Source organism: Suncus etruscus, chromosome 16 (genome assembly GCF_024139225.1).
Source record: "Suncus etruscus isolate mSunEtr1 chromosome 16, mSunEtr1.pri.cur, whole genome shotgun sequence".
In the NCBI taxonomy this organism is placed as follows: Eukaryota; Metazoa; Chordata; class Mammalia; order Eulipotyphla; family Soricidae; genus Suncus; species Suncus etruscus.
Window position 1 is genome coordinate 262,654 of NC_064863.1, and position 26,292 is coordinate 288,945.

Genomic DNA, 26,292 nt, shown 5'->3' on the forward strand with positions numbered 1-26,292 from the left:
AGGTAATATGGGATGCCTGGAATTGAACCTGGTTCAGCCATGTGCAAGGCAAGTGTCTTACCCACTGTATATCTCTCCAACTGCATGACTTATTTTATTTTGACTTCAATTGCTTGTTCGCATTTTGGCTAAGATCAAGTGTATTTTGACTTTTTTTTTAGTTGATGTTTGTGTTTTGTGTTTCTGTTTTGGTGTTTCTTAGGAGAATATTTTATAGGCAATAAATCAAGTAAAGTTTTTTTTTTTTTTAGGAAAGTCATATTTTAAAAATATATGGCTTTTAGGGCTGGAGAGATAGCACAGCAGTGTTTGCCTTGCAAGCAGATGATCCAGGACTTAAGGTGGTTGGTTCGAATGCCGGCATCCCATATGGTCCCCCATGCCTGCCAGGAGCTATTTCTGAGCAGATAGCCAGGAGTAACCCCTGAGCACCGAGGGGTGTGGCCCAAAAAACAAACAAACAAAAAAAGTATGGCTTTTAGATGGGCCAAAGGGATAATACAGCGAGTAGGGCATTTGTCTTGCATGCAACTGACCTGGTTTGATCCCCACATACCATATGGTTTCCTGAGTACTTCCAGGTGTGTTCCCAAGTGCAGAGCCAGGAATAACCCCTCAGCACCACTGGGTGTGGCCCACGCACAAACAAAACCCCACAAACTACTATATTATTTTCTATACATTTTGCTTTTTTTTTTTTTTTTGGTTTTTGGGTCACACCCAGCAGCGCTCAGGGGTTACTCCTGGCCCTACGCTCAGAAATTGGCCCCAGCAGTCTCGGGGAAGCATACGGGATCCCGGGATTCAAACCACCGTCCGTCTGCATGCAAAGCAAACGCTTTACCTCCATGCTATCTCTCCGGACCCACATTTAGCATATTTTACAAGCATTAAAGGGCCTTGAAATAATTGGTTAATTTGAATTATGCTAATGCCATGTGTGAGGCTCTAGGTTCAATCTGCTGCCACACACACACACAAACATGCACACACAGGATTGAGGGAACAGTTTTTGGAAATCCTTTCAAAGATGAGCTATCGTATGGCTATGCCATAGAGGCTTCCATTTCCCTTAACCAGTTTCACCTATAAAGATGCCGTGGCAAAGAATTCTCCAGGGTTTTGCCTGAAGATCTGCTACTTTGTAAGGTAAAGTCTGGGTGCTCTTGGGTCTTGGGTGGAGTCCCAAGACAATGAAAACTGAAGCAAGGGACTGTGGTTCCGTCTTAGTGTGCCCCATCACTTCCTTCCCGGCCTTCTGTAGAACATCTGAGAGCTCTAATAGAGGCAATGCCTCCACTGCACCAATTTCTTCTTGTGTGCCTACACTTAAAATTTGTCATATTTGGGCTGAAGAGCTAGTAGAAAGGTTAAGGCACCTAGCTAGCATGCAGTTATGCCACAACACTGGTTTAGATCTTGGTACTGCCTCTGGTCTGGATCATCTGCCAGGAATAACCCTTGAATACAGAGATAGGCATTACTCCTGAATTGGGTGTGAACCCAACAAAACAAAATTGTAATTTTTTTGGGGGGGGGGTTTGGGCCACACCCGGCATTGCTCAGGGGTTACTCCTGGCTGTCTGCTCAGAAATAGCTCCTGGCAGGCACGGGGGACCATATGGGACAACAGGATTCGAACCAATCACCTTTGGTCCTGGATTGGCTGCTTGCAAGGCAAACACTGCTGTGCTATCTCTCTGGGCCCACAAAATTGTAATTTTTCATCTTTATTGACATTAATTGCTATACAGAAAGAAACGAAAATGATAAAATAATAATGGTTGTATTGTATTTTTTTTTTTTTTTTTGGTTTTTGGGCCACACCCGTTTGACGCTCAGGGGTTACTCCTGGCTATGCGCTCAGAAATCGCCCCCTGGCTTGGGGGGACCATATGGGATGCCAGGGGATCAAACTGCGGTCCGTCCTATGCTAGGAGGTAGACACCTTACCTCTAGCGCCACCTTCCCGGCCCTGGTTGTATTGTATTTCTAATGGTAAAAGTCGTATTAGAAAGAATTTTATTTGCGGAAGGGGTTATTTTTAGACTACACTGGCTATACTCAGTGTTTCCTCCTGACTTCTCTCAGGGTTCACTTCAGGTGGGCTCAGGGAATCATCTGGGGTGCTGGGGATTGAACTGGGGATGGCTGTGTACAAAGCAAGTGCCCTACCCTCCATGTACACACTCTAGCCCCTTTTTAGACTTTTGAAACTACACGAGGAGAGGATCTATTCTGAGCATCGCTCAGAGGCTATTCTCAGCTTCTCAGAGGTCACTCCTGGCATTGTTTGAAGCACTATACACAAAGCCACAGATAAAAACTGTACCTCCTTCCTGCATGCAAAGCCTGTGTTCAGCTTATGAAGTACTATTTCAGCCTACAGAATTGAATCAACTACAGTAATGCTTATGCCCAAGTTCTAAATTCCTTTGTACTTTTTCTCAAGAAGATAAATATGTTGTTAGGGCGACACTTGAGCCAAGTGGAGCAAGTGTCGAACTTAGGTCGTCACTCATGCAGTGCCCATATTCGGAGCCACATCTCTGGCATGCTAGGATTTTTTTAAACATAGCTTTGAGATTAAATACATATGAAGCTGTGTGACCTATAGTTTTTACTTAACTTTATATCATAGGAATCCCCTTTAGTTATCAGACTTTTTGCAAACTTTATTCTTAATGGACCAAAGAACAGTATGCTGAAGCAGAATTCATAGATTCCTTGCCCCATTCTCACACTTGGTTTCTCAGTAGTTGTGTCTTTTAAAATTGCTCGGGGGGGGGGGGGGAGGGCAGCAGAGCAGTGGCGCTAGAGGTAAGGCATCTGCCATATGGTCCTCTCAAGCCAGGAGCAATTTCTGAGCACAGAGCCAAGAGTAACCCCTGAGCGTCAAATGGGTGTGCCCCCCCCCAAAAAAAATTTGCTCTGATACATTTCATCTTGCCTAAATCCTTGTCACGGCTACTCGGACCATGTCGAGCCTCATCCAATCAAATATTTAGTGGAGAGCAGCAGAGAATTATTGACAGGTGATTTTTTTTTCTTTTCCACCCCCACCCCAACTCTGTAGAACCTACATATAGAAGATATTTTCTATTTGTATTTCTTTTGTTTTTGCTTTGGGAGCTACATCTGATGATGCTTGGAGGAGGGGACTATTCCTGGCTCTGTGTTTAGGGGATCAGATTATCTTATGTAGTACCAGTAATAGAACTGGGGTTGGCCACATGTGAGAGACCTGTTTTAGCCACTGTACTCTCTCTATATATAAATATAATATTTTCTATATTTTATTTATTTTTAATCTATTTATTTATTGGGTCTGGGGACATACCTGGTAGTGCTCAGGGGTTACTCCTGGCTCTATACTCAGAAATCGCTCCTGGCAGCACAGGGGACCATATGGGATGCTGGGGATCGAACCAGGCTTGCCCTGGGTTGGCCTCATGCAAAAGGACAACCCAGCTTCTTGTCTTTCCAATCCAGTCAGTGGGAAGAACCTACTAGAACGTGGATCCCTGGCATTGTCTGTGATTGTGTCTCTGACAGGTATTGGATAACAGAGTTTTGGATCATGTTTAAGATGGATGCCAGCCTGACCCACACCATGGAGGAGTTTCAGGACCTGGTAAAAGCCCATGGGGAGGAGTTGCACTGCCGGCTCATCGACACCAGTCAGATGTGAGTGTTCAGGCCACTCAGGCTGGGTGTAGGCTCAGTGGCTGGCCAGGGACCTCAGCAAGGTGGAAAGCCTGACATGCTATGGTGACCCGGTGATAATGCTGTTGGTGACTCAGACCCAGAGCAGAGAGAAAAGGCCCCAGTGCAAAGGAAACCAGTCAAACAGAAGGACTCAAAGGTTTCCAGCATCTGAGAACTGAATACTCAAGGCTGCTGTCTGAGCAGGTTAAGTGCAGGGGCGGTGGGGACTAGACTGCCGGATAGACAGAGTGAGAGATTCCGGGGTGCGAGATGCTGCGCAGGAAGCACAGTACCAGAAGGGAGCTCAGAAATAGTTAGTCTTCCCTTGGGTTCTTTATGAGACAGGTGCACTCTGGAAATCCCAGCACCTGCCCTCGTTTCTAGCGGTAGGGCACATGGAGGTGGCAATGGCTTCCACTGCAACTGCTTTCCCTGGAACTGTGCACCCAAATAGCAGCTAGAACAGGTTCTTAAACTTCTTTAGACTAGATCCCCCTTTTCTGAAAACAAAGAAACAAAACACACTTGCTTTAAGTAAATATAGTGTTCTCTCTGTCTCTCTGTCTCTCTGTCTCTCTCTCTCTCTCTCTCTCTCTCTCTCTCACACACACACACACACACACACACACACACACACACACACACACACACGAGGCTACTACCATACATTTGCTCTTTCCAGTGCTCCCCCCCATTATCCTCCTGTGGGCTAGACACAGGATCTAGTAGTAGAGGTGAGGAAACAGACTTGCTGCTGCTTGTAGCCTAAAGTAAAGGCATTCCACAGGCAGTGCCCTGGACCTCAGAAGAATCACTAAAACCCATCAAAATTCTTCTAGTTGCCAACACAGAAAGACTGATCTGAAAAAACTCTCTTACTGCACTGTATTGTTCAAGGAATGCTGGTTAACAGTGCTGTGCGGGAAACATTAATGGATTCATTTGCATGAAAAAATCATTTTGACATATTCTTTTTCCTTCTTTTCTCTCATTTGACATTTTCCCCCCATGAAAGCAATTCCCGTGACTGGTCCAGGAAATTGACTCAGAGGATAAAATCAAATACCAGCAAGAAGCGGAAAGTCTCTCTGCTCTTTGACCATCTGGAGCCAGAAGAACTCTCAGAGCACCTCACCTACCTCGAATTCAAGTCCTTCCGAAGGATATCGGTGAGTACTCAGGACCCAGACACACTGTCTTGGATGGATTAGAAAAGAAGTGAAGAAATTCATCTACCTGTCCAACCCTCACTCTGGAGACACCCCTCAGTGACCAACAGCTCCTTCAAGTCCAGAAAAATAGCTGAACCCTTTCATTGGTCCTGTTGTACCTCTTCCCCCTCCCAGCTCCCATGCCCACATCAGACCACTCCCCATTCACTCAGGTAACTGTACATAGGCCAACATGTGAACAAAATACACCTTTCACCTCTGATAATAACTAGGCTTCTAGAAACTTATCTTTTTCCCCCCAATTTTCCTACCAAAAACAAAAAGTCCTCAAGGAGTTTGAATTCATCCAAGGATAAGATTTAAATGGTTCTGGGAAATACTAAAATAAAGTAGATGCCAGAGGTCCCTGGAAGTGGTCCTCAGCTTGGGTCCAGGCTCCTGATTGGGGCAGGACTCTGGCTGCAAATATAAACTTCGACTTGACCCTCTATTTCTTATGGAAGCCCATGGTCTACTCAAATATTGCTGGCTTATCTGTATAGTTTTAGGTTTTATTTTTGAATTGCCTGCACAGTTTTAGTTAGATAGTTTTTCCAGAAAATAAATAGGGTTAAAGGACAGGTTTATCTGCTGCAAACTGAATGGCATGTTTTTTTCTGCTTATTATAATAGTTTGGGGTGGGAGGGGAGATTACTGGAATCAATTTTTAAAACGTTTTTTATTGATTGGTTTTTAGCCACACCCACCGGAACTCAGGGATCACTCCTGGCTCTGCACTCAGAAATTGTCCCTGGCAGGCTGGGGGAACCACACGGGATGCCGGAAATCAAACTGGGTCCCTCCCGGGTTGGTCACATGTAAGGCAAACGCCCCACCGCTGTGCTATCTCTCTGGCCCCTGGAATCTTTTTTTTTTTTTTTTGGCTTTTGGGCCACACCCGTCGTTGCTCAGGGGTTACTCCTGGCTGTCTGCTCAGAAATAGCTCCTGGCAGGCACGGAGGACCATATGGGATACCAGGATTAGAACCAACCACCTTTGGTCCTGGATTGGCTGCTTGCAAGGCAAACGCCGCTGTGCTATCTCTCCGGGCCCTGGAATTATTTTTTAAGTGGATTTGTGACCACAGAGATAGCCTAGGGGTTAAGCCTTCCTTGCAAAGTGGCTAACCCCCAGTTCAACCTGTAGTCCCATATATGATCCATCAGCCCTGCCAGAGTAAGCCCTGTGTACCTCGAGTTGTGGTCCAATCCCTACCCCAAAAATGTCTCAAACTTTTCAGTTACTTCTTTCTATATCTGAGCTCTGAGTGGGAAGCTTAGTAGGACTGAAGCTGAAGCAACTTCCAAACCTTTCCCAGGAGTGTTAGAACAGAGTGGGCTGTGCTCCCTCTTGGCTAATCTGAGCAGAAGGGATGTGGTCACTGCAGCCAGCACTCATGTGGGACCTTCTGAAACATTTGCGGATTTTGCATAGGCTATTTCGGTGCCAGTCATGGTGTGTGTCTACGTGGGGAATGGTGGCCTCCAAGTCCATGATGGACAGGTCTCATCCACATGGCCTCTGCTGATTTCTAACATGAGCCTGGTTTTAGTGTGAGGCCACTGCTTATCCTCAGCACCACCAGTTCCTCCATACTTAGTAGGCCTGATATTAGGGCAGATGTCATTGGCTCCTTTTTTTTTTTTTTAATTTTTATTTTGATCATAGTGGCTTACATATTGTTGACAATGATATTTTAGGTACATATTTACATAAAATCAGGGGGGGATTCCCATCACCAAATTGTCCTCCCTACACCTCCGTTTTTGTCCTACCACCCATATCCTCTTCCCTCACCCCCAGGGTAGCTAGAATATGTGGTCTCCTCTGTATCTCGCCTACTGCTTAGTAGTCTTGCACCTGTTTGGTCCTGGTGCCTCCCTTGTTTCCCCCTCTCATTGGGGGGCATTGGCTCCTTTTTTGAGATACAAAAGAGGGAGAGAGATTAGAATCTTGTGAGAAAATTTTTTTACATCTTCCACAACAATGGCTGAATTTTTGTTTGTTTATTTATTTATTTATTTATTTATTTATTTTGGTTTTTGGGTCACACCCGGCAGCACTCGGGTTACTCCTGGCTCTGTGCTCAGAAATTGCTCCTGGCAGGCATGGGGGATCATATAGGATGCTGAGATTCTAACCACCATCTGTCCTTGATCGTCTGTGTGTAAGGCAAACGCCCTACCACTGTGCTATCTCTCTGGCCTTAGATTTTTATTTTATTTTTTTTTTGGGGTTTTTTTTTGGGGGGGTCACACCCGACAGTGCTCAGGGGTTACTCCTGATTCTAGGCTCAGAAATCACCCCTGGCAAGCACAGGGAACCATATGGGATGCCGGGATTTGAACCACCATCCTTCTGTATACCTCCGTGCTATCTCTTTGGCCCCCAGATTTTTATTTTTATCTTTTACATTGTGGGGTGGGTACGTTGGTCCACACTCCTCAGTTCTCAGGGCTTTTCCTTCCCCTATAAACAGGAGTTATTCCTGATGATTGTTAGGAACAATACATGGTACCTGGATTCAAAACTGGGTTGAGGCTGCAAGGCAAATGCCTTTACCCCTGTACTACCTCTCTGCCCACACACTCCAGACTCTTAAAATGGACAGAATCTGGATGGACTCAACTACATTTGATCTCTCTAGCTGTTTCACTTACACATGCACACATCCACTCAGGCTAATAACTTTTGCTTTAGAACATGGCTCCTGCATGCTGCAGATAGAATAAGAAAGATTTCCTGCCCTGTGCTCCCTTCACAAGTGCAAGCAGAGGCTGTGTAGAGGAAGGAAGTTCAAGGGTCAGTGTATCAGCAGTGCAGTGGTGACATGTCCCCGGCCTCCTGGATAGACACCTGAGTGACATTTCTCATGGTATCTTCTCCCCAGTTCTCCGATTACCAGAACTACCTGGTGAATAGCTGTGTGAAAGAGAACCCCACGATGGAGCGGTCCATCGCCCTGTGCAACGGCATTTCTCAGTGGGTGCAGCTGATGGTCCTCAGCCGCCCCACCCCGCAGCTTCGAGCAGAAGTCTTCATCAAGTTCATTCAGGTGGCGCAGGTGAGTGGAGCAGGATTTTCTGCCTGGATTTTGTGTCCAGCTTTAGAAGGCTAAGGGAGCACACCAGGCAGTTCAGGGATTGCTCTTTGCTCTGCACTCAGGAATCACTTCCGATAGGTTCAGCGGACCATATGGGGTGTTGGGGATCAAGCCCATGAACGAAGCAAGTGCCTATCCATTAGATCTGTACTATTGCTCAGTGCCAAAAGGGACCTTCCACTGGGCTTCCACCAATTCTTTTTTCCCTTCCACCAAATTATTCCCCCTTCCACCAGAGTTGCATCAGTCTGTCTTTCCCAGAGAGCTAGTTTTCCCTCCTCGAACCTGCAGGGATTGTGTACCGTTAGCTATCTCCATATCTACCATGAACTGCAATGGTGTTTGCTCTTTCCTGTTTGTCACAATAGTTTAGAGTGGGGGGAAGAAGATATAACTTGGATAGTTGGATTTTGGGGGACCACACTCAGCTGTGCTCATGGCTTATTCCAGGCTCTCGGGAGATCATGTGGGATGCCAGGGATCCAACCTGGGTTGGCCACATGCCAGGCATGTGCTTTTCATTTGTACATTCTCTTTTTTTAAAGACATTTTACTTATTTTTGCCTGTTTGTTTTTGTTTTGGGGCCACACCCGTCGATGCTCAGAAATTGCTCCTAGCAGGCTTGGGACCATATGGATATATGGATTGAACCCTGGTCCTCAGCAACGTGCAAGGCAAATGCCCTACAGCTGTGCTATCACTCTGGCCCCTCCCTCTCTTCTCTCTCTCTCTCTCTCTCTCTCTCTCTCTCTCTCTCTCTCTCTCTCTCCCTCCCTCCCTCCCTCCCTCCCTCCTTCCCTCCCTCCCTCTCTCTCTCTCTCTCTCTCTCTCTCTCTCTCTCTCTCTCTCTCTCTCTCTCTCTCTCTCTCCCTCCCTCCCCAGTCCTGAGATTATTAATATTTTTAAGAAGTGGATTCACACCCACATTTTCCAGGGGAAAAGGGAAAATGGAAGTTGTTGCTTAAATTTAGGGTAAAGGAGGTTGATTGTAGGATGCTACCAATGTACTTTACATGCTGAACTAGATACTTAAAATTGGGTAAGATGGTCAATTTAGCACTATGTATTTTCCACAGATAAACACACAAAGATCATTAGATTGCACAGCAGGCTAAGGTGTAAGGTGGAGTCTTCGAGTTAGCATTTCTTTTGAGACTCCTAGGTGACTCTGAAATGGTAATTGGGTTTGAAAACCACTGAGAGACGGGGGCCGGGCGGTGGCGCTGGAGGTAAGGTGCCTGCCTTGCCTGCGCTAGCCTAGGACGGACCGCGGTTCGATCCCCCGGCGTCCCATATGGTCCCCCAAGAAGCCAGGAGCAACTTCTGAGCGCATAGCCAGGAGTAACCCCTGAGCGTCACAGGGTGTGGCCCAAAAACCAAAAAAAAAAAAAAAAAAAAAAAGAAAAAAAAAAGAAAACCACTGAGAGAAGCAAAATTAAGTAATAGTTCCAGAAGTTTCTTTTTTATGTTATTTGTTTTCTTTTTATTTTATTATTTGGGCAACATCTGTTGATGCTCAGAGGTTTTTCTAGACAATGAATGGGGTTTTGACCCTGCTTTTAGGAATTGTCCTGGTGGTGTTCAGGGGACCATATGCTATACCAGGGGTCAAACCTGGTTGGCTGTGGACAAGGCAAATACTATGGCCTTCCACAAGTTTCTGTATAAAGGGGGATACAGGTTACATCTTGTTACAAGAATAAGGGATTTGTCTTTTCAGTGTTTATCACAAGTATCACAAGTCTTTAGAGTGCATGTTTTTTTGGGGAAGAAAACTGGATTCAGTACATAAGTGGGAGGGACAAGCATATCAACAGACTCACTGGAACTGAGCATGGCCTCTTTTTCTGAAGATTTGCTTTATGCCTCTGAGTAGTTTTGTTTCACTTATGTTTCTACACATCAGCAATCACATCTCAGCAAAGTGGGTCCCAGGGTACTTTCATTTGCATTTTATTAGCTCTGAATTTTTATTTTCTAGTCAAGATAATTAAAATGCCAGCCCCCAATTCTCTCCTCCACATCCTCATGGGCTTAACAAAATTGGTGTTATTTTCCTTGTCTTGGAGCCCACTCCTAACTTGGGATAGAAGTACTCAAGGCTGGTGCTTGAGGCAGAACCTGGGGCTCCTGCATCTTAGATTTACACACAGCCTTTTGAGCCATCTCTTGAGACAAAGTTTGATTTTCAGAGTCAGAGAGATAGCACAGCTTTAGAAACTTTGCCATGAGGGTACTAGGACCAAACAGATATATAATCACTAATAGTAAGCTAGACAAAGAGGGGACCACCTACTCTAGCAGCCCAGGGGTGATGGTGGGGGATATGGGTTGCAGAAAGGGAACGGGGAAGGGGGGAGGAAAATTTTGGTGGTGAGTATTCCCCTGATTCAATGTTAATATGTACCTAAAATACAACTGTGAAAGATATATAACCCATTATGATCAAAATAAAAATTAAAAAAAAAAGAAATAGAAAGAGAATAAAGAATTAATAAAAATGGGGGAAAAAAAAAAAAGAAACTTTGCCTTGCATGTGGCCAACTCAGTTTCCAAGCTCAGCATCCCACATGGTTCCCGAGCTTGCCAGGAGTAATTTCTGAGAACAAAGCCAGGAATAATCCTTGAGCACTGTTAGATATAGCCCCAAAACAAACCACTCTCCCCATTTTTTTTTTTTAATTTTCACTCAAACTGTATGTCAGACCCAAGACAGCAGAGGCTTTTCTGATCATAGTCCCCAGTTGATCTTAGGGGCTCGGGATATGTTTATCTAGATCTTTAAAATATTTCAGAAGGTACCCAGGCTGTCCTACATAACACACTACTGGGGCTGGGATGGCCTGGCTGAGGTGCAGCCCAGGCTGAGTTGAATGACTGTGCTTGGTGTTGGATGGGGAGCAGCTGAAGCAACTGATTCAAGAAAACATACTGTGAGCACTCAGTAGAAATTCACCCATGAGTCTAGCTTCTTTCACATACATACATATATATATATATATATATAGTGAAGTGAACTGTAATGGAGCCACTGCACTCCCTCCAGCAGTGGCACATAAAGATATATATAAAATCTCCACTGACATTATATAGGAGAATGAAGCAAAGACCTTACCCTCAAAGTAAAAATATGGCTAATGTGGGTGAAGGAAGAATATAAAATATTACACTGTAGTATGTACTTTTTTTTTTTTGCAGATGGACTTGTGGTTCTTAAAGTTCAGTATCTGGCCACCTAGTACATTAAAAACAGATCTCGAGGGTCATAGAAATAGTGTAGTGGGTGAGGCACTTGCCTTTGCAAACTGCCAACCCAGATTCAATACTGTCAGGAGTAATCCCTGAGCACCTCTGGATGTGGCCCCACAACAAAACAATAAAAAAAAAAAAAAAAAAAAACCTTCAGATGTCTGATCTCAGCCCCAGCTACAGAAGATACAGAAAACCTGGGCTTGGGTACAGAAGCAGTCTCAGTGTTTGAACAAGTCCCATGGGGGTGTGTGGGGTGTGTGGGGTGTGAGGTTAGTGACAGAGCAACAGTGTGGGGTGTACTGTCATGTGCACTGAAACTTGCTGGGCCAGGGTGAAGTCTAGTGGAGTCACTGCAGCTGTTGGCTGGGCTTGGACCCGCCGAACCCCCCAGACACCGGTACTCAAAGTGCATCTGCTCCCTTGGTTTGTGTCACAGAAGCTCCACCAGCTCCAGAACTTCAACACCCTGATGGCGGTGATCGGTGGGCTCTGCCACAGCTCCATCTCCAGGCTCAAGGAGACAAGCGCACATGTCCCACATGAGATCAATAAGGTCAGTGCCTTGGTCTCCTTCACTTGGCTGCCTTCGCTGGGCCCATGGCAGTGTGGCTTTCGCCCTGGGGGCAGCTAGAGGTCATCTCCAATCCACACCATCCTTTGTCAGTCAGATAGAGAATACCAAGGGAGCAAGCTCTATAAAACCCACAGGACAGGGCTGTCACAATTCAAAGAACAAGCTGACTTTACTTAGGGGAAGGAAGCAAGGAATGATTCGAGTTTGATCTGACCCTGCAAGTCTCTGCACACAAATACTCTTTGGCCAGCCAGTTGGGGTAAAGTGTTCCAGGGGAGGTCTTTGCTTTCTGCTTTGGCCACCCACTCCCCAGAATGGTTCCCAGGAGGTAGTCCAGCTGATAAACCGGGTAGTAGTTTAGTTTGAAAAACAAAAACAAAAAAAAACCCCAAAACTGTGGAGACTGGCCTTCTAAATAGTTGACTTTTCCCAGATTGTTGGACGTGAAGTCCTCATGTGTCATGTTGTGCTATGCAGTGTTTGGCTCAGAAGTCACTCTCTGAAGCAATCATGCTCCTGCCTGCATAGTTGGATGAGGCAGAATAGACTCCAATCTGAGCTATGGTCACCTTAGATGACTGCTGGAACATTTCCACCTCGTGGAAAAGGACTGGTCATCCCCCTCCCACCCCCCAGCTAAACTCACTTCCCAGGCCTCCAGCTGACTGATGCACACCTCCTCCAGAAGAAAATGTGTTTTCCTCCTCCCCGAGTGTTCTACCACCTTTAGGAATGTGTCTCATCTCTCACCCCACTCTCCTGATGATGGTCACCCTATTCTTCTCCAAGGAGTCTTTGAGGCCTGGTGAACACTGACCAGAGCCACCATGTCTAGATGGCACAGGGGAAGAGTCTGAGATTAATACACCTTCATGTGTGGCGCTTCCCTTCCACTTGGCGACTCCCCACAGCAGTGGCATCATGTTTGTGGCACCTGCCCCACAGTATGGAGGGTGGGGTGTGGAGTGAATGAGTAGCCTTTCACCATCCTGGGAGCTTATCACATCTCCTGAGAAGAAAAATGGCTGTCTTATGAGGACTATTCCTTCTTGGCATGCTTGACAGGGTCTGGTCAGCTCAGAGCAAGTGCTAGCAGTTAGCTGTAGGACAAGTTCCTCCCTGGAGACAAATGGCACTTTTTCAAAATTAAAATGTTGATTCACCCTGACTTTACAGTTCTCTTTTTTGGGAGTACAGCTCACCCCATATATGAATCAGCCTCAATTCAGGCCCACCAAGTTCTAACATCCTTCCCAGGATTAGACTGAGCCCCTGTTCCTCTTTTCCCTACTCTTCCTGCTCCCCGTCATACTTTCCACAGAATCTGTTGGGTTTTGTTAGTTTGCTTTGGTCATTTATAAGAGAAACCATCTGGTAATTGTCTTTCACATTCTGACTTAGTCTCACCATCCCAGGCTCCATTCAAGGTGTCACAGAAGGCAAGATCGTATCTTCTCTAAAGGCCATTTGGTGTTCTCTCTCATAGCTCTTTCTCCAGTCACCTATCAGTGGGCTTTTCGGTTGTTTCTGCGTATTGACTACCACCTGCTAGTTCCTAGGCAGAGGTCCAGTTTGAGAATCACTGTGCTAAGACACAGCTAGCATAAGGACATCCATGTTCTTATGATGACAAAAGCAGCATGCTTAAAACTCACTCCTTTCCCCTGCCAGCAACACATTAGCGCATACATCCTCAGACAAAATGTTACCCTGATCTGGAGAAATCTCAAAAGGCTGCCTGTCATTTCCTAAGGACTTCTGAACCTTGTTGGCATCAGGTGCTTGTATTACTAAAAGTAGAGAAATAATTCTCTGGGACTTAAAGAGAATTTTGAGTATAAAAACTGTTTCAAAATGCTAAACCCTCATTTTATACTTTCCAGTTATGCAACAAACCAAATAAGACCCCGAGTTTGCAAATATGCTGGTGCTTGCCACAGCTGAGTTTTCAGTTTGTGAGTCACGCCAGCACCTGGGAGCAGAACCAGCAGCCCTGCCTGAAAGCCCAAGCTGGGGTGGGGAACAGGTGTCTGCTGCGGAGAGCCCCCCGCCAGTCCGCAGTGCTACGACAGGCTCTGTTGTGCTTTGCAGGTTTTGGGCGAGATGACTGAGCTGCTGTCCTCCTGTAGAAACTATGACAACTACCGGCGAGCCTACGGGGAGTGCACCCACTTCAAGATCCCGATCCTTGGGGTGCACCTCAAGGACCTCATCTCCCTGTACGAAGCCATGCCCGACTATCTGGAGGATGGGAAGGTGAACGTGCACAAGCTGCTGGCCCTGTACAACCACATCAATGAGCTGGTGCAGCTGCAGGAGGTGGCCCCGCCCCTGGAAGCCAACAAGGACCTCGTGCACCTGCTAACGGTGAGCGCCACCCTCACCTACACCCTGCACCAGGGCAGAAGCTTTTGTCTCCATTTTCTAGATTGGGAGCACGGAGGTGCAAGGACAGAACAGCCTGTCTGTCAGTGGCTGCACTGAGAAGGGCGTGAAGGTGGTAGCCGAGGATGTGAAGATTATTTCCAAGTCCTGGTCCTCTTAGATTCTAGGACAGGAAACTCTACTGCCCCAGACTGTGACACCCATTAAGTTTCAGGCCGGGAAAATCCTCTGCCGTGAGTGAAAAGGGGCCTTGTGCTTATTAAGTGCTGCATGAAGGCTTAGATACTAAATCATAGTTTAATAGCTTTAAATTATAGCCTGGCCCTCTTTAGACTTCTCTCAAGATACAGTAGCAAGAAAATAAATATTGCCCTGTTGTAATAAGAGGTGCTACATACAGCATTCAAACTTTGAGATTATTTTATTTTTTTATTTTTGGGCCACACCCGGTGACACTCAGGGGTCACTCCTGGCTATGCGCTCAGAAATCGCTCCTGGCTTGGGGGACCATATGGGACGCCAGGGATCAAACTGCAGTCTGTCTTAGGTCAGACGTGTGCAAGGCAAACACCCTACTGCTGCACCACAGCTCCGGCCCAAACTTTTGGGACTTTCAGACAAACCACTCAGATCCCATAATAAGCCACAAGAGAGGAAGACCCGAAAGAAACTGACTCCCAGGATTTCCAACGACACTTCATAGTTATTCTTGTTCTGCTCTGTTTAACCTGCAGCTCTCCCTGGATCTCTACTACACGGAAGATGAAATCTATGAGCTCTCCTATGCCCGGGAGCCGAGAAACCACAGAGCTCCAGTGAGTTTCAGACTGAGAAGCCTGGGTGGGAACTGGGTGCTTCGCAGGCTACTCCTCAACATCCTTCATCTTCAGGTGTAATTTGGTCAGTTAAAGCAGAGTATGTGTCACGGCATGGGTGGCAACAGAGAAGGCATTGGCGTGTGTGGGGAATGGCCCCTGACCATGGAGAACCGAGGTCTGTGTGAAGAGACAGATGATGAAGTGAAGTCTGTGCTCTACTCAGTGTGAGCATCACAAGGTGTTTGAGATAATGAAGGCTGTCGTGTGGACTTACTGGTATCTGCCCCCAATGATTAGAGTCCCCACATCTTCTAACGCTGTGCTTTGTGGGTGTAATGAAAGGAATATGTCCGCTGAGCAGAAGCTAATGCTCTGACGCCCTCTGCCTCGAGGGGAAAGCCTAGCACAATGTGTTCATCTGGGGCAGCAAGCGCAGATTGCAGGCTTTGATACCCTGTGATGAACCCTAACACAGCCAGGTGTTAGGAACCTCACAGTTCGCCGGGCTCATCTTTCCTCCAGAGAGGTGGAACTACATCTTCTTCTGCAGGACTGACTGGTCATCCTCTCTCGGGAGCTTTCCAAGCCTCCGTCATGAAAGTGGTCAGGGGGAGAGATCTGTCTACACCTAAGAATTTCAGTTTGCCAGTTCCATTAGCTAGATGTCATCGTCTCTCGGACCCAGGGAACCGAGAGGTAGTTCAGGAATGTGAAGTTCTGCCTTGCGTGTGGCCAACCCTGGTCGATTGATCCCTGGCTCACTTATGGGCCAGTACTGGGAACAAGTCCTAAAAAAGCTTGGTTTGGTCTAGTCACAGGGGCCAGAGCAACAGAGAGATGGCAAGTATTTGCCTTGCACGCGCCAAGACTGGATCGGGTCAGGTTCAATGCCCGCATCCCATATGGTCCCGAGCCTGCCAGGAGCGATTTCTGAGCGGAGAGCCAGGGGAACCCGAGTGCCGTCGGGTGTGATCCTTCCCAAAGACTGCCACCATCAAAGTAAAACGGTTAAGTTCTAGTTCTTTATTACAATACAAGATGTTCGATTGAAATACTCGGCATGTTCCATTTTAAAATACTATCTCACCGAAATGGGTCATTCATTTTCCTGTTCTTAGATTTTTTTTTTTTTTTATTTTGGCTGCACTACGTGACGCTCAGGGCTTACTCCTGGCGATGAGCTCAGAAATCGTGCCTGGCTTGAGGGACCATATGGGATGCTGAGAGATCTAACTGTGGTCTGTACTAGGCTAGCACCAGCAAAACAGATGCCTTACCGCTTGCGCCACCACTCCGACCCCTCCTGTTCTTAAATTTTAAGTTGGGCTGAGATTCCATCATGGCTACTCCAGGCCTCAGATCTTTTCCTTGTCTATCTTCCTTCATTTTACTATTCTCTCCTCATTCACATTTGTACCAAGTAGAAAACAAAGAAAATGTGGGTACTCCACTAACTCTTAATGAAGAGGGAGTCCAATACAAATTGAGGATTTTAGATGACCTGCAGAAGAGACTGTTGGAGCATTTTGCACACTGTCTCTCCAGTACTTGTGGAAGTGACAGAACTGTTAGATTCCTCTATATGTGGCAGAAGTTTGCCTACAGAGGCTGTCATAGTAGTGGGCAAAGAAGGACAGCACAAGATTTCATGCTTACCAGGGGAATTTCTCTTGAATCCCTTTTAGCCACTAACACCTTCAAAGCCGCCAGTGGTGGTGGACTGGGCCTCCGGAGTGTCCCCCAAACCTGACCCGAAGACCATAAGCAAACACGTTCAGAGGATGGTGGATGTAAGTATAGCTGGGTTTCAGCAACAAAAGCAACCAACACACTGCTAGATTTAGTGCTCTCTTGTCTTTCTCTCGCTTGCTCTCGGTAGGTAAGTTAGGTAGGTAGGTACAAACACAAAGGTGAGGAAGGGTAACTCACAGTTCATATTATAGCAGAACAGTTCCTAGAGTACATTCTGCAAAGTCTTTGGCCTCATAGTGAGGACAGGGGTGGAAATAAGAAAAAAGGCCTCTTGGTCCAGAGAGAGTACAGCAGGTAGGGTGTTTGCCTTGCACCTGACCAACCCAGGTTTGATCCCCAGCAGCCTATATGATCCCCCAAGTACTGCCAAGAATGATTCCTGAGTGCAGAGCCAGGAACAACCCTTGAGCACAGCTGGGTGTGACCTTACCCTCAAAAAAAAAGAAAGAAAGGAAAAAAAAAGATTCTTTCTAAGAGTCAGAAGATACAACTATAGTTAGGGCAACATGCTCCCATCTCAGGTCTGATCTCACTGCTCGGTAAACCCACTAGATACTGCTGGGCCCCAGCAGCCTGATATTCTTTAGCCCTTGTGTTGGCCTGGTTGGCTGAGAATCACAAGTGGGGACCCCAGAGCACCACTTGGCACAAACAGCCCCCAACAAAGAAAAGGTGGTCTCCTCTTAAGGAGAGAGAACAGGTTAGTTGACTTGTAGGCACGAGCCATTAGGATGAGTTTGCAATAAGCGGCATAAGGAGAACCTAAACCTGAACTTTTCAGACTGCTTGGCTCAGTTCACTATGCTAAAGACAGAGGCAGTAAGTTTTACGATTATCCTTGTGGAACATCCAGTGAGACTACAGAAAAGTAAAGCACCAGCCTGTGACAGAACAATGAGTCTGAGAGGCTTGAGGAGAGAAATTTCAGCCTCAGGGGATATGCTGGTGGAGAAAGAATAGGTCTCTGGGCCTAGACCTAAAAGAACAGAGCAAGGTCAGGGATTATTAAAATTAAAAGCAACTGGCCACACCCCACAGAGGGGACCGTCAATGTATCTTGGAGCAGTTTTCTGTTCCTCTCAGGCTACAAATAAGCTTTTACCCAGCTGCTTTAGCTTGCAAAAGGAAAAAATGATTGCTTTGTCAGTAAAAAATACCGTTTATTTGGGAGGGAGAGCACTGGAGTGATAGGGAGCATGTTTTGCGCTCAAACAACCTTGGTTCAATCCTCTTAAGCCTAGAACCAGGAGAAAGTTCTGAGCACAACCAGGTGTAGCACCCCCACCCACTGACCCAAATAATAACAAATCTTTTTTAATAGTCTGTCTTTAAGAACTATGATCACGACCAGGATGGATACATTTCTCAAGAGGAGTTTGAAAAGATTGCTGCAAGTTTCCCATTTTCCTTCTGTGTGATGGACAAAGACAGGTGAGCGTAGACTCCAACAAGAAGGGTTTAAGGGTATGTCACTCACTTGAGGACACTGTAGAACCAGGTAAGTTGTTATATGGTCACTTAATGAATATTAGGGCTTGAACAACCATCAAGGGATGGCAAGATGGAAACAAATGAGGGGCTTGCCTTGTATAGTAAACCCCAGCCTATTCTTTGGCACCACATATGATCTCCCAAGTACCTACCCAGAGTGATTTCTGAGTACAGGGCCAGGTATAGCCCAACAACAACTTGCCCCTAAAAGGGGTGTGTGTTGAACTTCAAGTGAATACCTATCTGGCTTTGGTTTTGTTTTGCTTCGTTGGATTTTGGGTCACACCCAATGGCGCTCAGGGCTTACTCCTGGCTCATTGCTCAGAAATCATTCCGGGCAGGCTTGGGGGACCATATGCCAAGATTCGAACCACTATCTGTCCTGGATTGGTTGCATGAAAGGTAAAAATGCCCTACCGCTGTGCTATTGCTCAAACCCATTTATTTTTTAAGTGTGCTTTTAAAATGTCTCAAAAATAAAAATCTTATATACCTGCCATTTTAGGAAGTCAATTATAAATAAGAAAAAATTTAGTCTTCCTTCTTCGTCTTTACAGAGAAAGTTCATGTTTTGCATGTTTACTGTTCTCAAGTTACTTAAGTTTAGTCTCTATATGAAACCAAAATTGTGATTGATGGGGTCTGTATTGGGTCCATTTAGAGTAAAGTAAAACTGCAGCATAGACTTCCCATCATTCATTTTTCAAGTCTTATCTAGACAGTGGCTAAGTAATGTAGGAAAATAGTCATAGAAACAGCACTGTGGAAACAAAGAATGCCACATAACCTGCTGACTATGTGGATCCCATGCTGAGGCCTCACTCATGGGAGTTATTATCAGACAACGCTGCCACTCCAGGAGAAGAAAGGAGCTTTTAGGCCTGGCTGCCACCTGGCCTGCCCCCATTCCCGTGCTCTTGTCCTCTGTTGCAGGGAAGGCCTCATCAGCAGAGAAGAGATCACGGCTTACTTCATGCGGGCCAGCTCCATCTACTCAAAGCTGGGCCTGGGCTTTCCTCATAACTTCCAAGAGACCACCTACCTGAAGCCCACTTTCTGCGACAACTGTGCTGGATTTGTGAGTTGTCTGTTCCTAGTGTGCCACTGGGTGGAAGGTTAGGAGACCGATTAAGTCTGTGTTCCCCCAAGTGAGCAATACTGCCTCTGGCTAGGATGCTGAATTTATCCAGGAGGTAGTTTTGGGGTTGGTGGGAGGGAGGGCCTCTATGACGATTCCCTGCAAGGACGCTAGCTTAACAGCTGGGCTTGGGGTACTTTCTTTTTCCTGAAAAGGAACCAATGGGCCCAAGTAATAGGGAACCTCCGTTTGTTTTTAAAGCCAGGCATACAGCTCATGACCTAATCATTTGTTTTAGAGCTTAATCTAAAGTCCTCAAATGCGGTTTTTACTTTACTCTTCTTTTCCTATTCCTGCTGGTTTCTCCTCTGGTACAAGAGGTCTAGGATGAAATGGTAGGAAATAATGAATCTGAAATATGCTTCTAAAATATCAAAAGAGTCTCCCACACACACACATACACGCACAACTCACTCCCAAGGAAAACTCCTTTAAAAGCTTTAAGACTGGCCCCTCCTGTCTTACCCTAGGTCTTACACTTTTATAGTTTCCCATCTAGGAAAGTTTCTTCTCTTCATTCACTTCAGGCTCCATTAGTCAATGACAGTGAGTGCTAGAGAATGCTAGATGGTTTGCAACTTAAAGCCAGGGATGTTAAAACTGGAGAAAGACTAGGTTTCTCCCCCTACTTGAGGTAGAGCAGAAATGAGGAAAATGAACAAGGCAGCACTAGACTCACCCCAGAGATGAATGTATGTTGCATTGTGCCCTTTGTTTTACAGCTCTGGGGAGTCATCAAACAAGGATTTCGATGTAAAGGTAAGCTTCCACTTTGCTAATCCTGGACTCGGGATTCTTGAAAGCATTTTTACCCAAAGCAGTGACTGGTTTCTCCCAGCTTCTCAGGTCAGCCTCCTCTGCCACACTGGCTTCTTCCGGTGTCCTGTGAAGTGGCCACACAGCTCCAGACTGTGTGGATGCCCCAGTGGACCAGTTCCCCTTGCTAGACAGAGATGCAGGTAGACGGCTGTCAGATGGTCATGGAAAGATAGTTCCCTAGTGAAGGGTACATGCAAAAAAATAAAATAAAATAAGGTCTAATGGGCAGCTAGGGACCTCCAGGGAAGTATATGCAGGATGAACAACACCCTACCCACCTCTTCCCTCCAGGAAAACAAGCCACTTGTGAGATTCTTAAGTCTGAGATCCCCAGCATCCCATATAGTCCCCTGAGCTTGCCAGGAGTGACCCCTGAGCATCACTCGGTGTGGACCCCAAACAAAACAGATTGAGATCTAGGACTGTCCCAGTGAGAAAGCAAGGTCATTGGGAATAATGGAGGGCCCTATATCCAGATGACAGGATGAGTGTGACAAGAATACAGCATCAATGTGCTTGTGACATGCAGACTTCCTGACTGAAGTTTTTGTCCACAGATTGTGGGATGAACTGCCACAAACAGTGCAAAGATCTGGTTGTGTTCGAGTGCAAGAAGAGATCCAAGAATGCAGCAGCTCTCACAGAATACAGCAACGCGGTGGGGCCAAACCTCTGCTCATTGGGAGCAAAGGATCTGCTCCATGGTAAGGTTCATAGAACATTGCTCTTCAAATTGAGGATGCTAGGACTGGTTTCTAGGGTAGAAATACTACCTCATCCCTACTCTTGAGGGAGATCACCACAAATGTGAAAGAAATCTTATTGTGCACCTGCTATTTTAAGAGTTATATATGCCCGTTTTTCATGGAAGGAGGCAGAGAAACATGAAGGTTAAGGATTTAGCATAGAACTAGAAAGGGGCTGAAGCTCAAGCCACCCTTCTAAAGACTGCCTTAAAACAAGGACTTCTAGTGCCTTCATAGTCCCATAAAGGAGTAAGCTAATGGTAGGACATAGATATAATTGGAGCAATAAAGGAAAATATGCCATAATTGCATCTTGTATCTCAAGATACATCAGTAATGGGAAAACGGACTATTTAGTCTTTTTATGTTTTGTTTTGTTTTTTGGGTCACACCTGGCAGCGCTCAGGGGTTACTCCTGGCTCTACGCTCAGAAATCGATCCTGGCAGGCCTGGGGGACCATATGGGATGCCGGGATTCGAACCACCGTCCCTCTGCATGCAAGGCAAATGTTCTATCTCCTTGCTATCTCCCCAGCCCCAGACTATTTAGTCTTTATGATGGCTCTGCTCATCAAAACTGTCTCATCCACACTGCAGCATTTATATTGCCAGCCACTTTATGGGCTACTTGCCATATTTTTCCTTTCTTTCTTTTGCTCCGAAGAAAGTAGAACTAAACTAGCATCCTTCTTGGAACCTAGTCTTAGACCCACTCACTTGGGTTAATGATACTACTTGGAGAACTTTCTGTGGTTCAGAAACCATTTTGGCCAATCCAGTATCCCAGCTAGGAAGAAACCTTCTAGATTCTAACTGTCTAGTGAGGACCCCCAAAACTGAGTGCTGGAAAATGAGTTTGTGTTGAGCCTGGGGTATTCCTGATGAAGTCAGGAACTCTTTCACTAGTCAATATTAAGCTCAAGGACTTACATGTCTTATGTCACCTCCAGCGCCTGAGGAAGGACATTTTCCATTCCACAATGGGCAAGTCATGGAACACAGTGAGGAAAGTAAAGACCGGACAATCATGCTCATGGGTGTGTCCTCACAGAAGATTTCTGTGCGGCTAAAGAGGACTGTTGCCCACAAGGCTACGCAGACAGAATCGCTGCCCTGGCTCGGAAGTGAGGGTCCTATTGGCCCTTCTGTGCCATCATCCCCAAGAAAAACAGCCCAGGATATGCTTTCTGTGCTTCCTGGTCCCCCATCTCCATGCCCCAGCCCAGTATTAATCAGAAAGCGGGCTTTTGTCAAGTGGGAAAACAAAGAATCCCTTATAAAGTCAAAGGAGGAGCTCCGTCACCTCAGACTCCCAACTTACCAAGAGCTGGAACAGGTACCTAGCTTTTCCCTTTTCTTCTCACTGAGAACTGTGTGTGTGTGTGTGTGTGTGTGTGTGTGTGTGTGTGTGTGTGTGTGTGTGTGTGTGTGTGTGTGTGTGTAAATCAGAGGAGAGCCAGTAAAGTGTAGATTCCAACCAGGATGACTACTACAAGAGGGGAGTAGAAAGAGAAAAGGGGAATAAAAGATTCTACCATTCAAAGACACCAATGGGTTCATATTACACTAGCAGAAAAGGAGTGCAGAGTCTACTGTTGCTATAGGACAGGGGTCTCAAACTCGAGGCCCGCAAGTCGTTTGCAGCCCTCCGTACAATATTTTGTGGCCTGTGGCCAGCTTTCAAATATCGCAGTATTTGCGATTATTCGCTTACTGAATAATCGCAATAAAAATCGCATTAGTAAGAAAAAATTGCATTAAATATTCGCATACCTGGAGCAGTTCCGTTCGGGATATGCAAATGTTTACTGCGATTTTTTGCGATACTTTCTTACTAATGCGATTTTTATTCTGACTATTTGGTAAGTGAAATCCCTTATGCGGCCCTGCCTCACCCTGACTTTGCCTCCTGCGGCCCCCAGGTAAATTGAGTTTGAGACCCCTGCTATAGAAGGACCATTTCAAAATGCTAATGCCAGGGCCCAAAGCTCTGGCCACTGAAGACTCCTTAAAGAAAACCCTTTTTTTTTTTTTTTTTTATTTTGGGCCGCACCTGGTGATACTCAGGGGTTACTCCTGGCTATGTGCTCAGAAATCACTCATGGCTTGGGGGGGCTTTTTGGGATATCAGGGATTGAACCCAGGTCCATCCTGGGTCAACCACATACAAGGCAAACACCCCTAGCCACTATGCTACCGCTACGGCCCTGGAAAACCCAATTTCTGTTAAACAGCTTCACTACATGTACATCAGTCCTTTCCTAGACAAACTTGGCCTAAATCCTCTCCTGTTAAGATGTTTGCTAACCTTCTTATCAGTGTTCTGTATTCACTTTGTGTTTACCTATCTCCTAGGAAATGTACTGTAGATCACTACAGGAAGCTTTTTTCCCTTTCATATATTTAAGGGAAATGTGCTGATGCTTAGAGTCTGATATGGCTGATACCCAATCAAATATAACACGTAGCCACATACCTTAGAAAATGGTAATGACTGTGCCACCAGGAGCTTCTTTTATGTATTAGGTTCCATTCAACAACATAATAACTGTAAGTTGGAACCTAATGGATGAAGTAGAAAAGTAGGCAGCTGTCTAACTGTAGTCTGTTACCTACTTCTGTTTAGAATATAAAGTTTACAGTGAGGGTTAGCTTATAGACTTTCTGGAATGAAGACAGTAGTCTTCAATCAGTCGTATCACTACTTTTATTTTAAAGAGAAGGAAATGCCCATCTATCTTCTTTTTCGATAGCATCAAATTGGAGACATATCAATACAAACTAACTAGCTTATATACTCATATAAGCTCATGTAGTATATAGTGAAACTGCATGAGAGGGCATACATAGTACCTGCCTCTAAAACTCTATAGTTACTAGAGGTTGTCAAAGATAGTACAATAGGTAAGGCACTTGCCTGGCAAATGGCTGACATGTGTTTGATTCTCAGCACCTCATATGATTCTCCTGAATCCTGCCAGGAGTGTTCAGAGCCAGAAATAAACCCTGAGCACCTCCAGGTGTCGCCTCAAAGCAAAGAGTGACTAAATTAAGAGCTGGTTTCTTGAAAAAGTAAAAGCCTAAAAAGGAGGATAGCAAAGGATTCTGGAAAGAACATTATCTACCAACAAATTGGAGGATATGTAAGTTGCTAAGCACAGTCTCAGAAAACTGAATCATAAAGAAATGGAAAATCTGAGGTATAGACAGATGACTCAAAGGGTGAGCACAACATACAGGAGGCCAGAGCTTGAGTACCTGCACCACACATGGTTTGCCGGGAATAGCCTCAAAATTTTTATTTTCAATTATCAACAATTTAATAGTTATCCTTTTCAAACTCTCTTTAAAAGTTGAAGGAGAATACTTTTAAATTTCTTTCATAAGGTCAGCATTCCCCTTATTCCAAGAGCAGAAAGGGAAACCAAACATTACAATACAACTGATGAACTCTGATGCAAAGATCCCCAACAAATTCTTGAACTTATACTACAAAGAAACAAGGGTGATTTAGCACTTGCAAATCAACATAAGGCACATGAACATAATGATGGATAAAAAAAACCTAATGATAAAAAAGCATTCAACAAGGCTCAATATTCATTTTTGATTAAAAAACAAAGCTGGACAGAATATACCACAACATAACAAAAATCATATATGTATGCCATCAATCGCTGGTGAAAAGCTAAAAGGAGCTCCTTTAAGATTAAGAATGAGCGTTCTCAACACTTTAGTGGTCTTAGGGACAGAACCCAGGGCCTCACACATATAAGGCAAGTGCTCTACCCCTAAACTATACATCACCAGTTCTCCGTCATTTTTACCCAACATGGTATTGGAAGTCCTATCCAGAGCAACTGGGCATGAAAAAGAAAAGAGAGCCACATTAAAAAGTAAAACTTTAATTTCCAATGACATATTTTAAAGAAAACCCTAGAAACTGCAGACTAGTCAAAGCAGTGCTGAGGAACAAGAGCAAACTGTGATATTCCCCGATTTCAAATAATTTACCATTACTTTAAGTGCACGTATGTAACTTTAAATCAGCATGGTAAAGGGCAAATATTTACAGTCAGGTGTACTTGAATTCCAACACCCCAGCTTTGGTAGCATGCCATCAGTGTGCAGTGTGTCTAGGTAAGATAATTGGTGCATCATGTATTCTAGTACCTGGTACACAGCAAATGCTTGATATTTAAAAATAGCACATAAGTTGCTATGTAATGCAGGCTGAAACGAGTACTCCAATATTACCCAGACATTGTTCACATACTCTTTTAGTGAAATTAATATAATGCGAAGCACTGGATAGTCAGAAGACTTCAAATTAACTTCTAAATCTATAATTAAATCACTGCAAATTAGACAACTAAATCCCACTTTGGAGATTTATACCCTCTGGGTAAACTTCTTTATCAAGATTCCATTTAGTTTCCAATTATTGGGCGGAGGGACTTAAATGGAATGAATTGTAGTATTTCATAGTACATTCTGATTTCATTACTTTCACACTTCAAACCTGATCAGAGATTTGTTCTGCTATTGAGGTCTCCTATCAAACAGTATATCTAATGATTTTTTCATTACCCACTTCTTAACAGTTTGTTCTGCATCCGAAACATTCATATTGTTGATATAGCAAAAACCAAAAACCCACTGCGGTGTGCATAATTTGTCTGATATTTAACCTGTTATTTTGTATTCTGGGCAAGACAACTGTACTGAAAGTAGTTAATTTTTAGCCAGGTGAATCTGGAGATACCAATCAAGTGTAGTTCTCTCAGTATTGGCTCATTTGCCAGTCACTGCAACTTTATTAACATGCCTTCTTTTCATTTCCTTTAGGAAGTAAATACTCTGAAAGCAGATAATGATGTCTTAAAGACCCAACTGAAGTGTGCACAGAAGAAAATAGAAAGCCTTAAGCTTTCAAGGAGCAATCACATCTTAGTGCAGATGGAGCAGAGGGACTGTTCTTAGCCCAGAAGCTGAAGGAGAGAACAGATTAACACAGATCCTGGGAACCACACAACCGTAGACTTTAAAGGGGGGATTCAAAACTCAGTTAACCTCTTTTTTGACCTAACATTCTTAACGTGCAGTGTTGTTTTCTTTTAGTCAGTTGTACCACAGGGAAGGAAAGCTGAATTACAAAAGCTTTGACAATCATACCACAAACCTCTTTGCAAGGATTAATACCAAAAGCATGCAAAGCAAAACATGTGATTCTAATGACAAGATGGCTTCTCCTACCTGACCTTCCCAGTTACTTCTTAGAACTAAAATCCC

General features: G+C 45.0%; 1 protein-coding gene across 1 annotated transcript in view; it reads left to right on the top strand.

Annotated features, from left to right (window-relative positions):
• The window catches only part of RASGRP1 (RAS guanyl releasing protein 1), an 87,306-nt gene extending 61,057 nt beyond the window's left edge, over nt 1-26,249 (top strand). The window contains exons 3-16 of the mRNA XM_049790044.1: nt 1,087-1,149; nt 3,556-3,687; nt 4,724-4,877; nt 7,812-7,985; nt 11,714-11,830; nt 13,943-14,218; nt 14,971-15,051; nt 16,740-16,844; nt 18,128-18,237; nt 19,231-19,375; nt 20,158-20,194; nt 20,812-20,958; nt 21,951-22,336; nt 25,849-26,249. Of these exons, the coding sequence (XP_049646001.1) occupies nt 1,087-1,149; nt 3,556-3,687; nt 4,724-4,877; nt 7,812-7,985; nt 11,714-11,830; nt 13,943-14,218; nt 14,971-15,051; nt 16,740-16,844; nt 18,128-18,237; nt 19,231-19,375; nt 20,158-20,194; nt 20,812-20,958; nt 21,951-22,336; nt 25,849-25,983 (2,062 nt within the window). The 3' untranslated portion in view covers nt 25,984-26,249. The remainder of the gene's footprint in view (nt 1-1,086; nt 1,150-3,555; nt 3,688-4,723; nt 4,878-7,811; nt 7,986-11,713; nt 11,831-13,942; nt 14,219-14,970; nt 15,052-16,739; nt 16,845-18,127; nt 18,238-19,230; nt 19,376-20,157; nt 20,195-20,811; nt 20,959-21,950; nt 22,337-25,848) is intronic.
• The last annotated feature ends 43 nt before the right edge of the window (nt 26,250-26,292 follow it).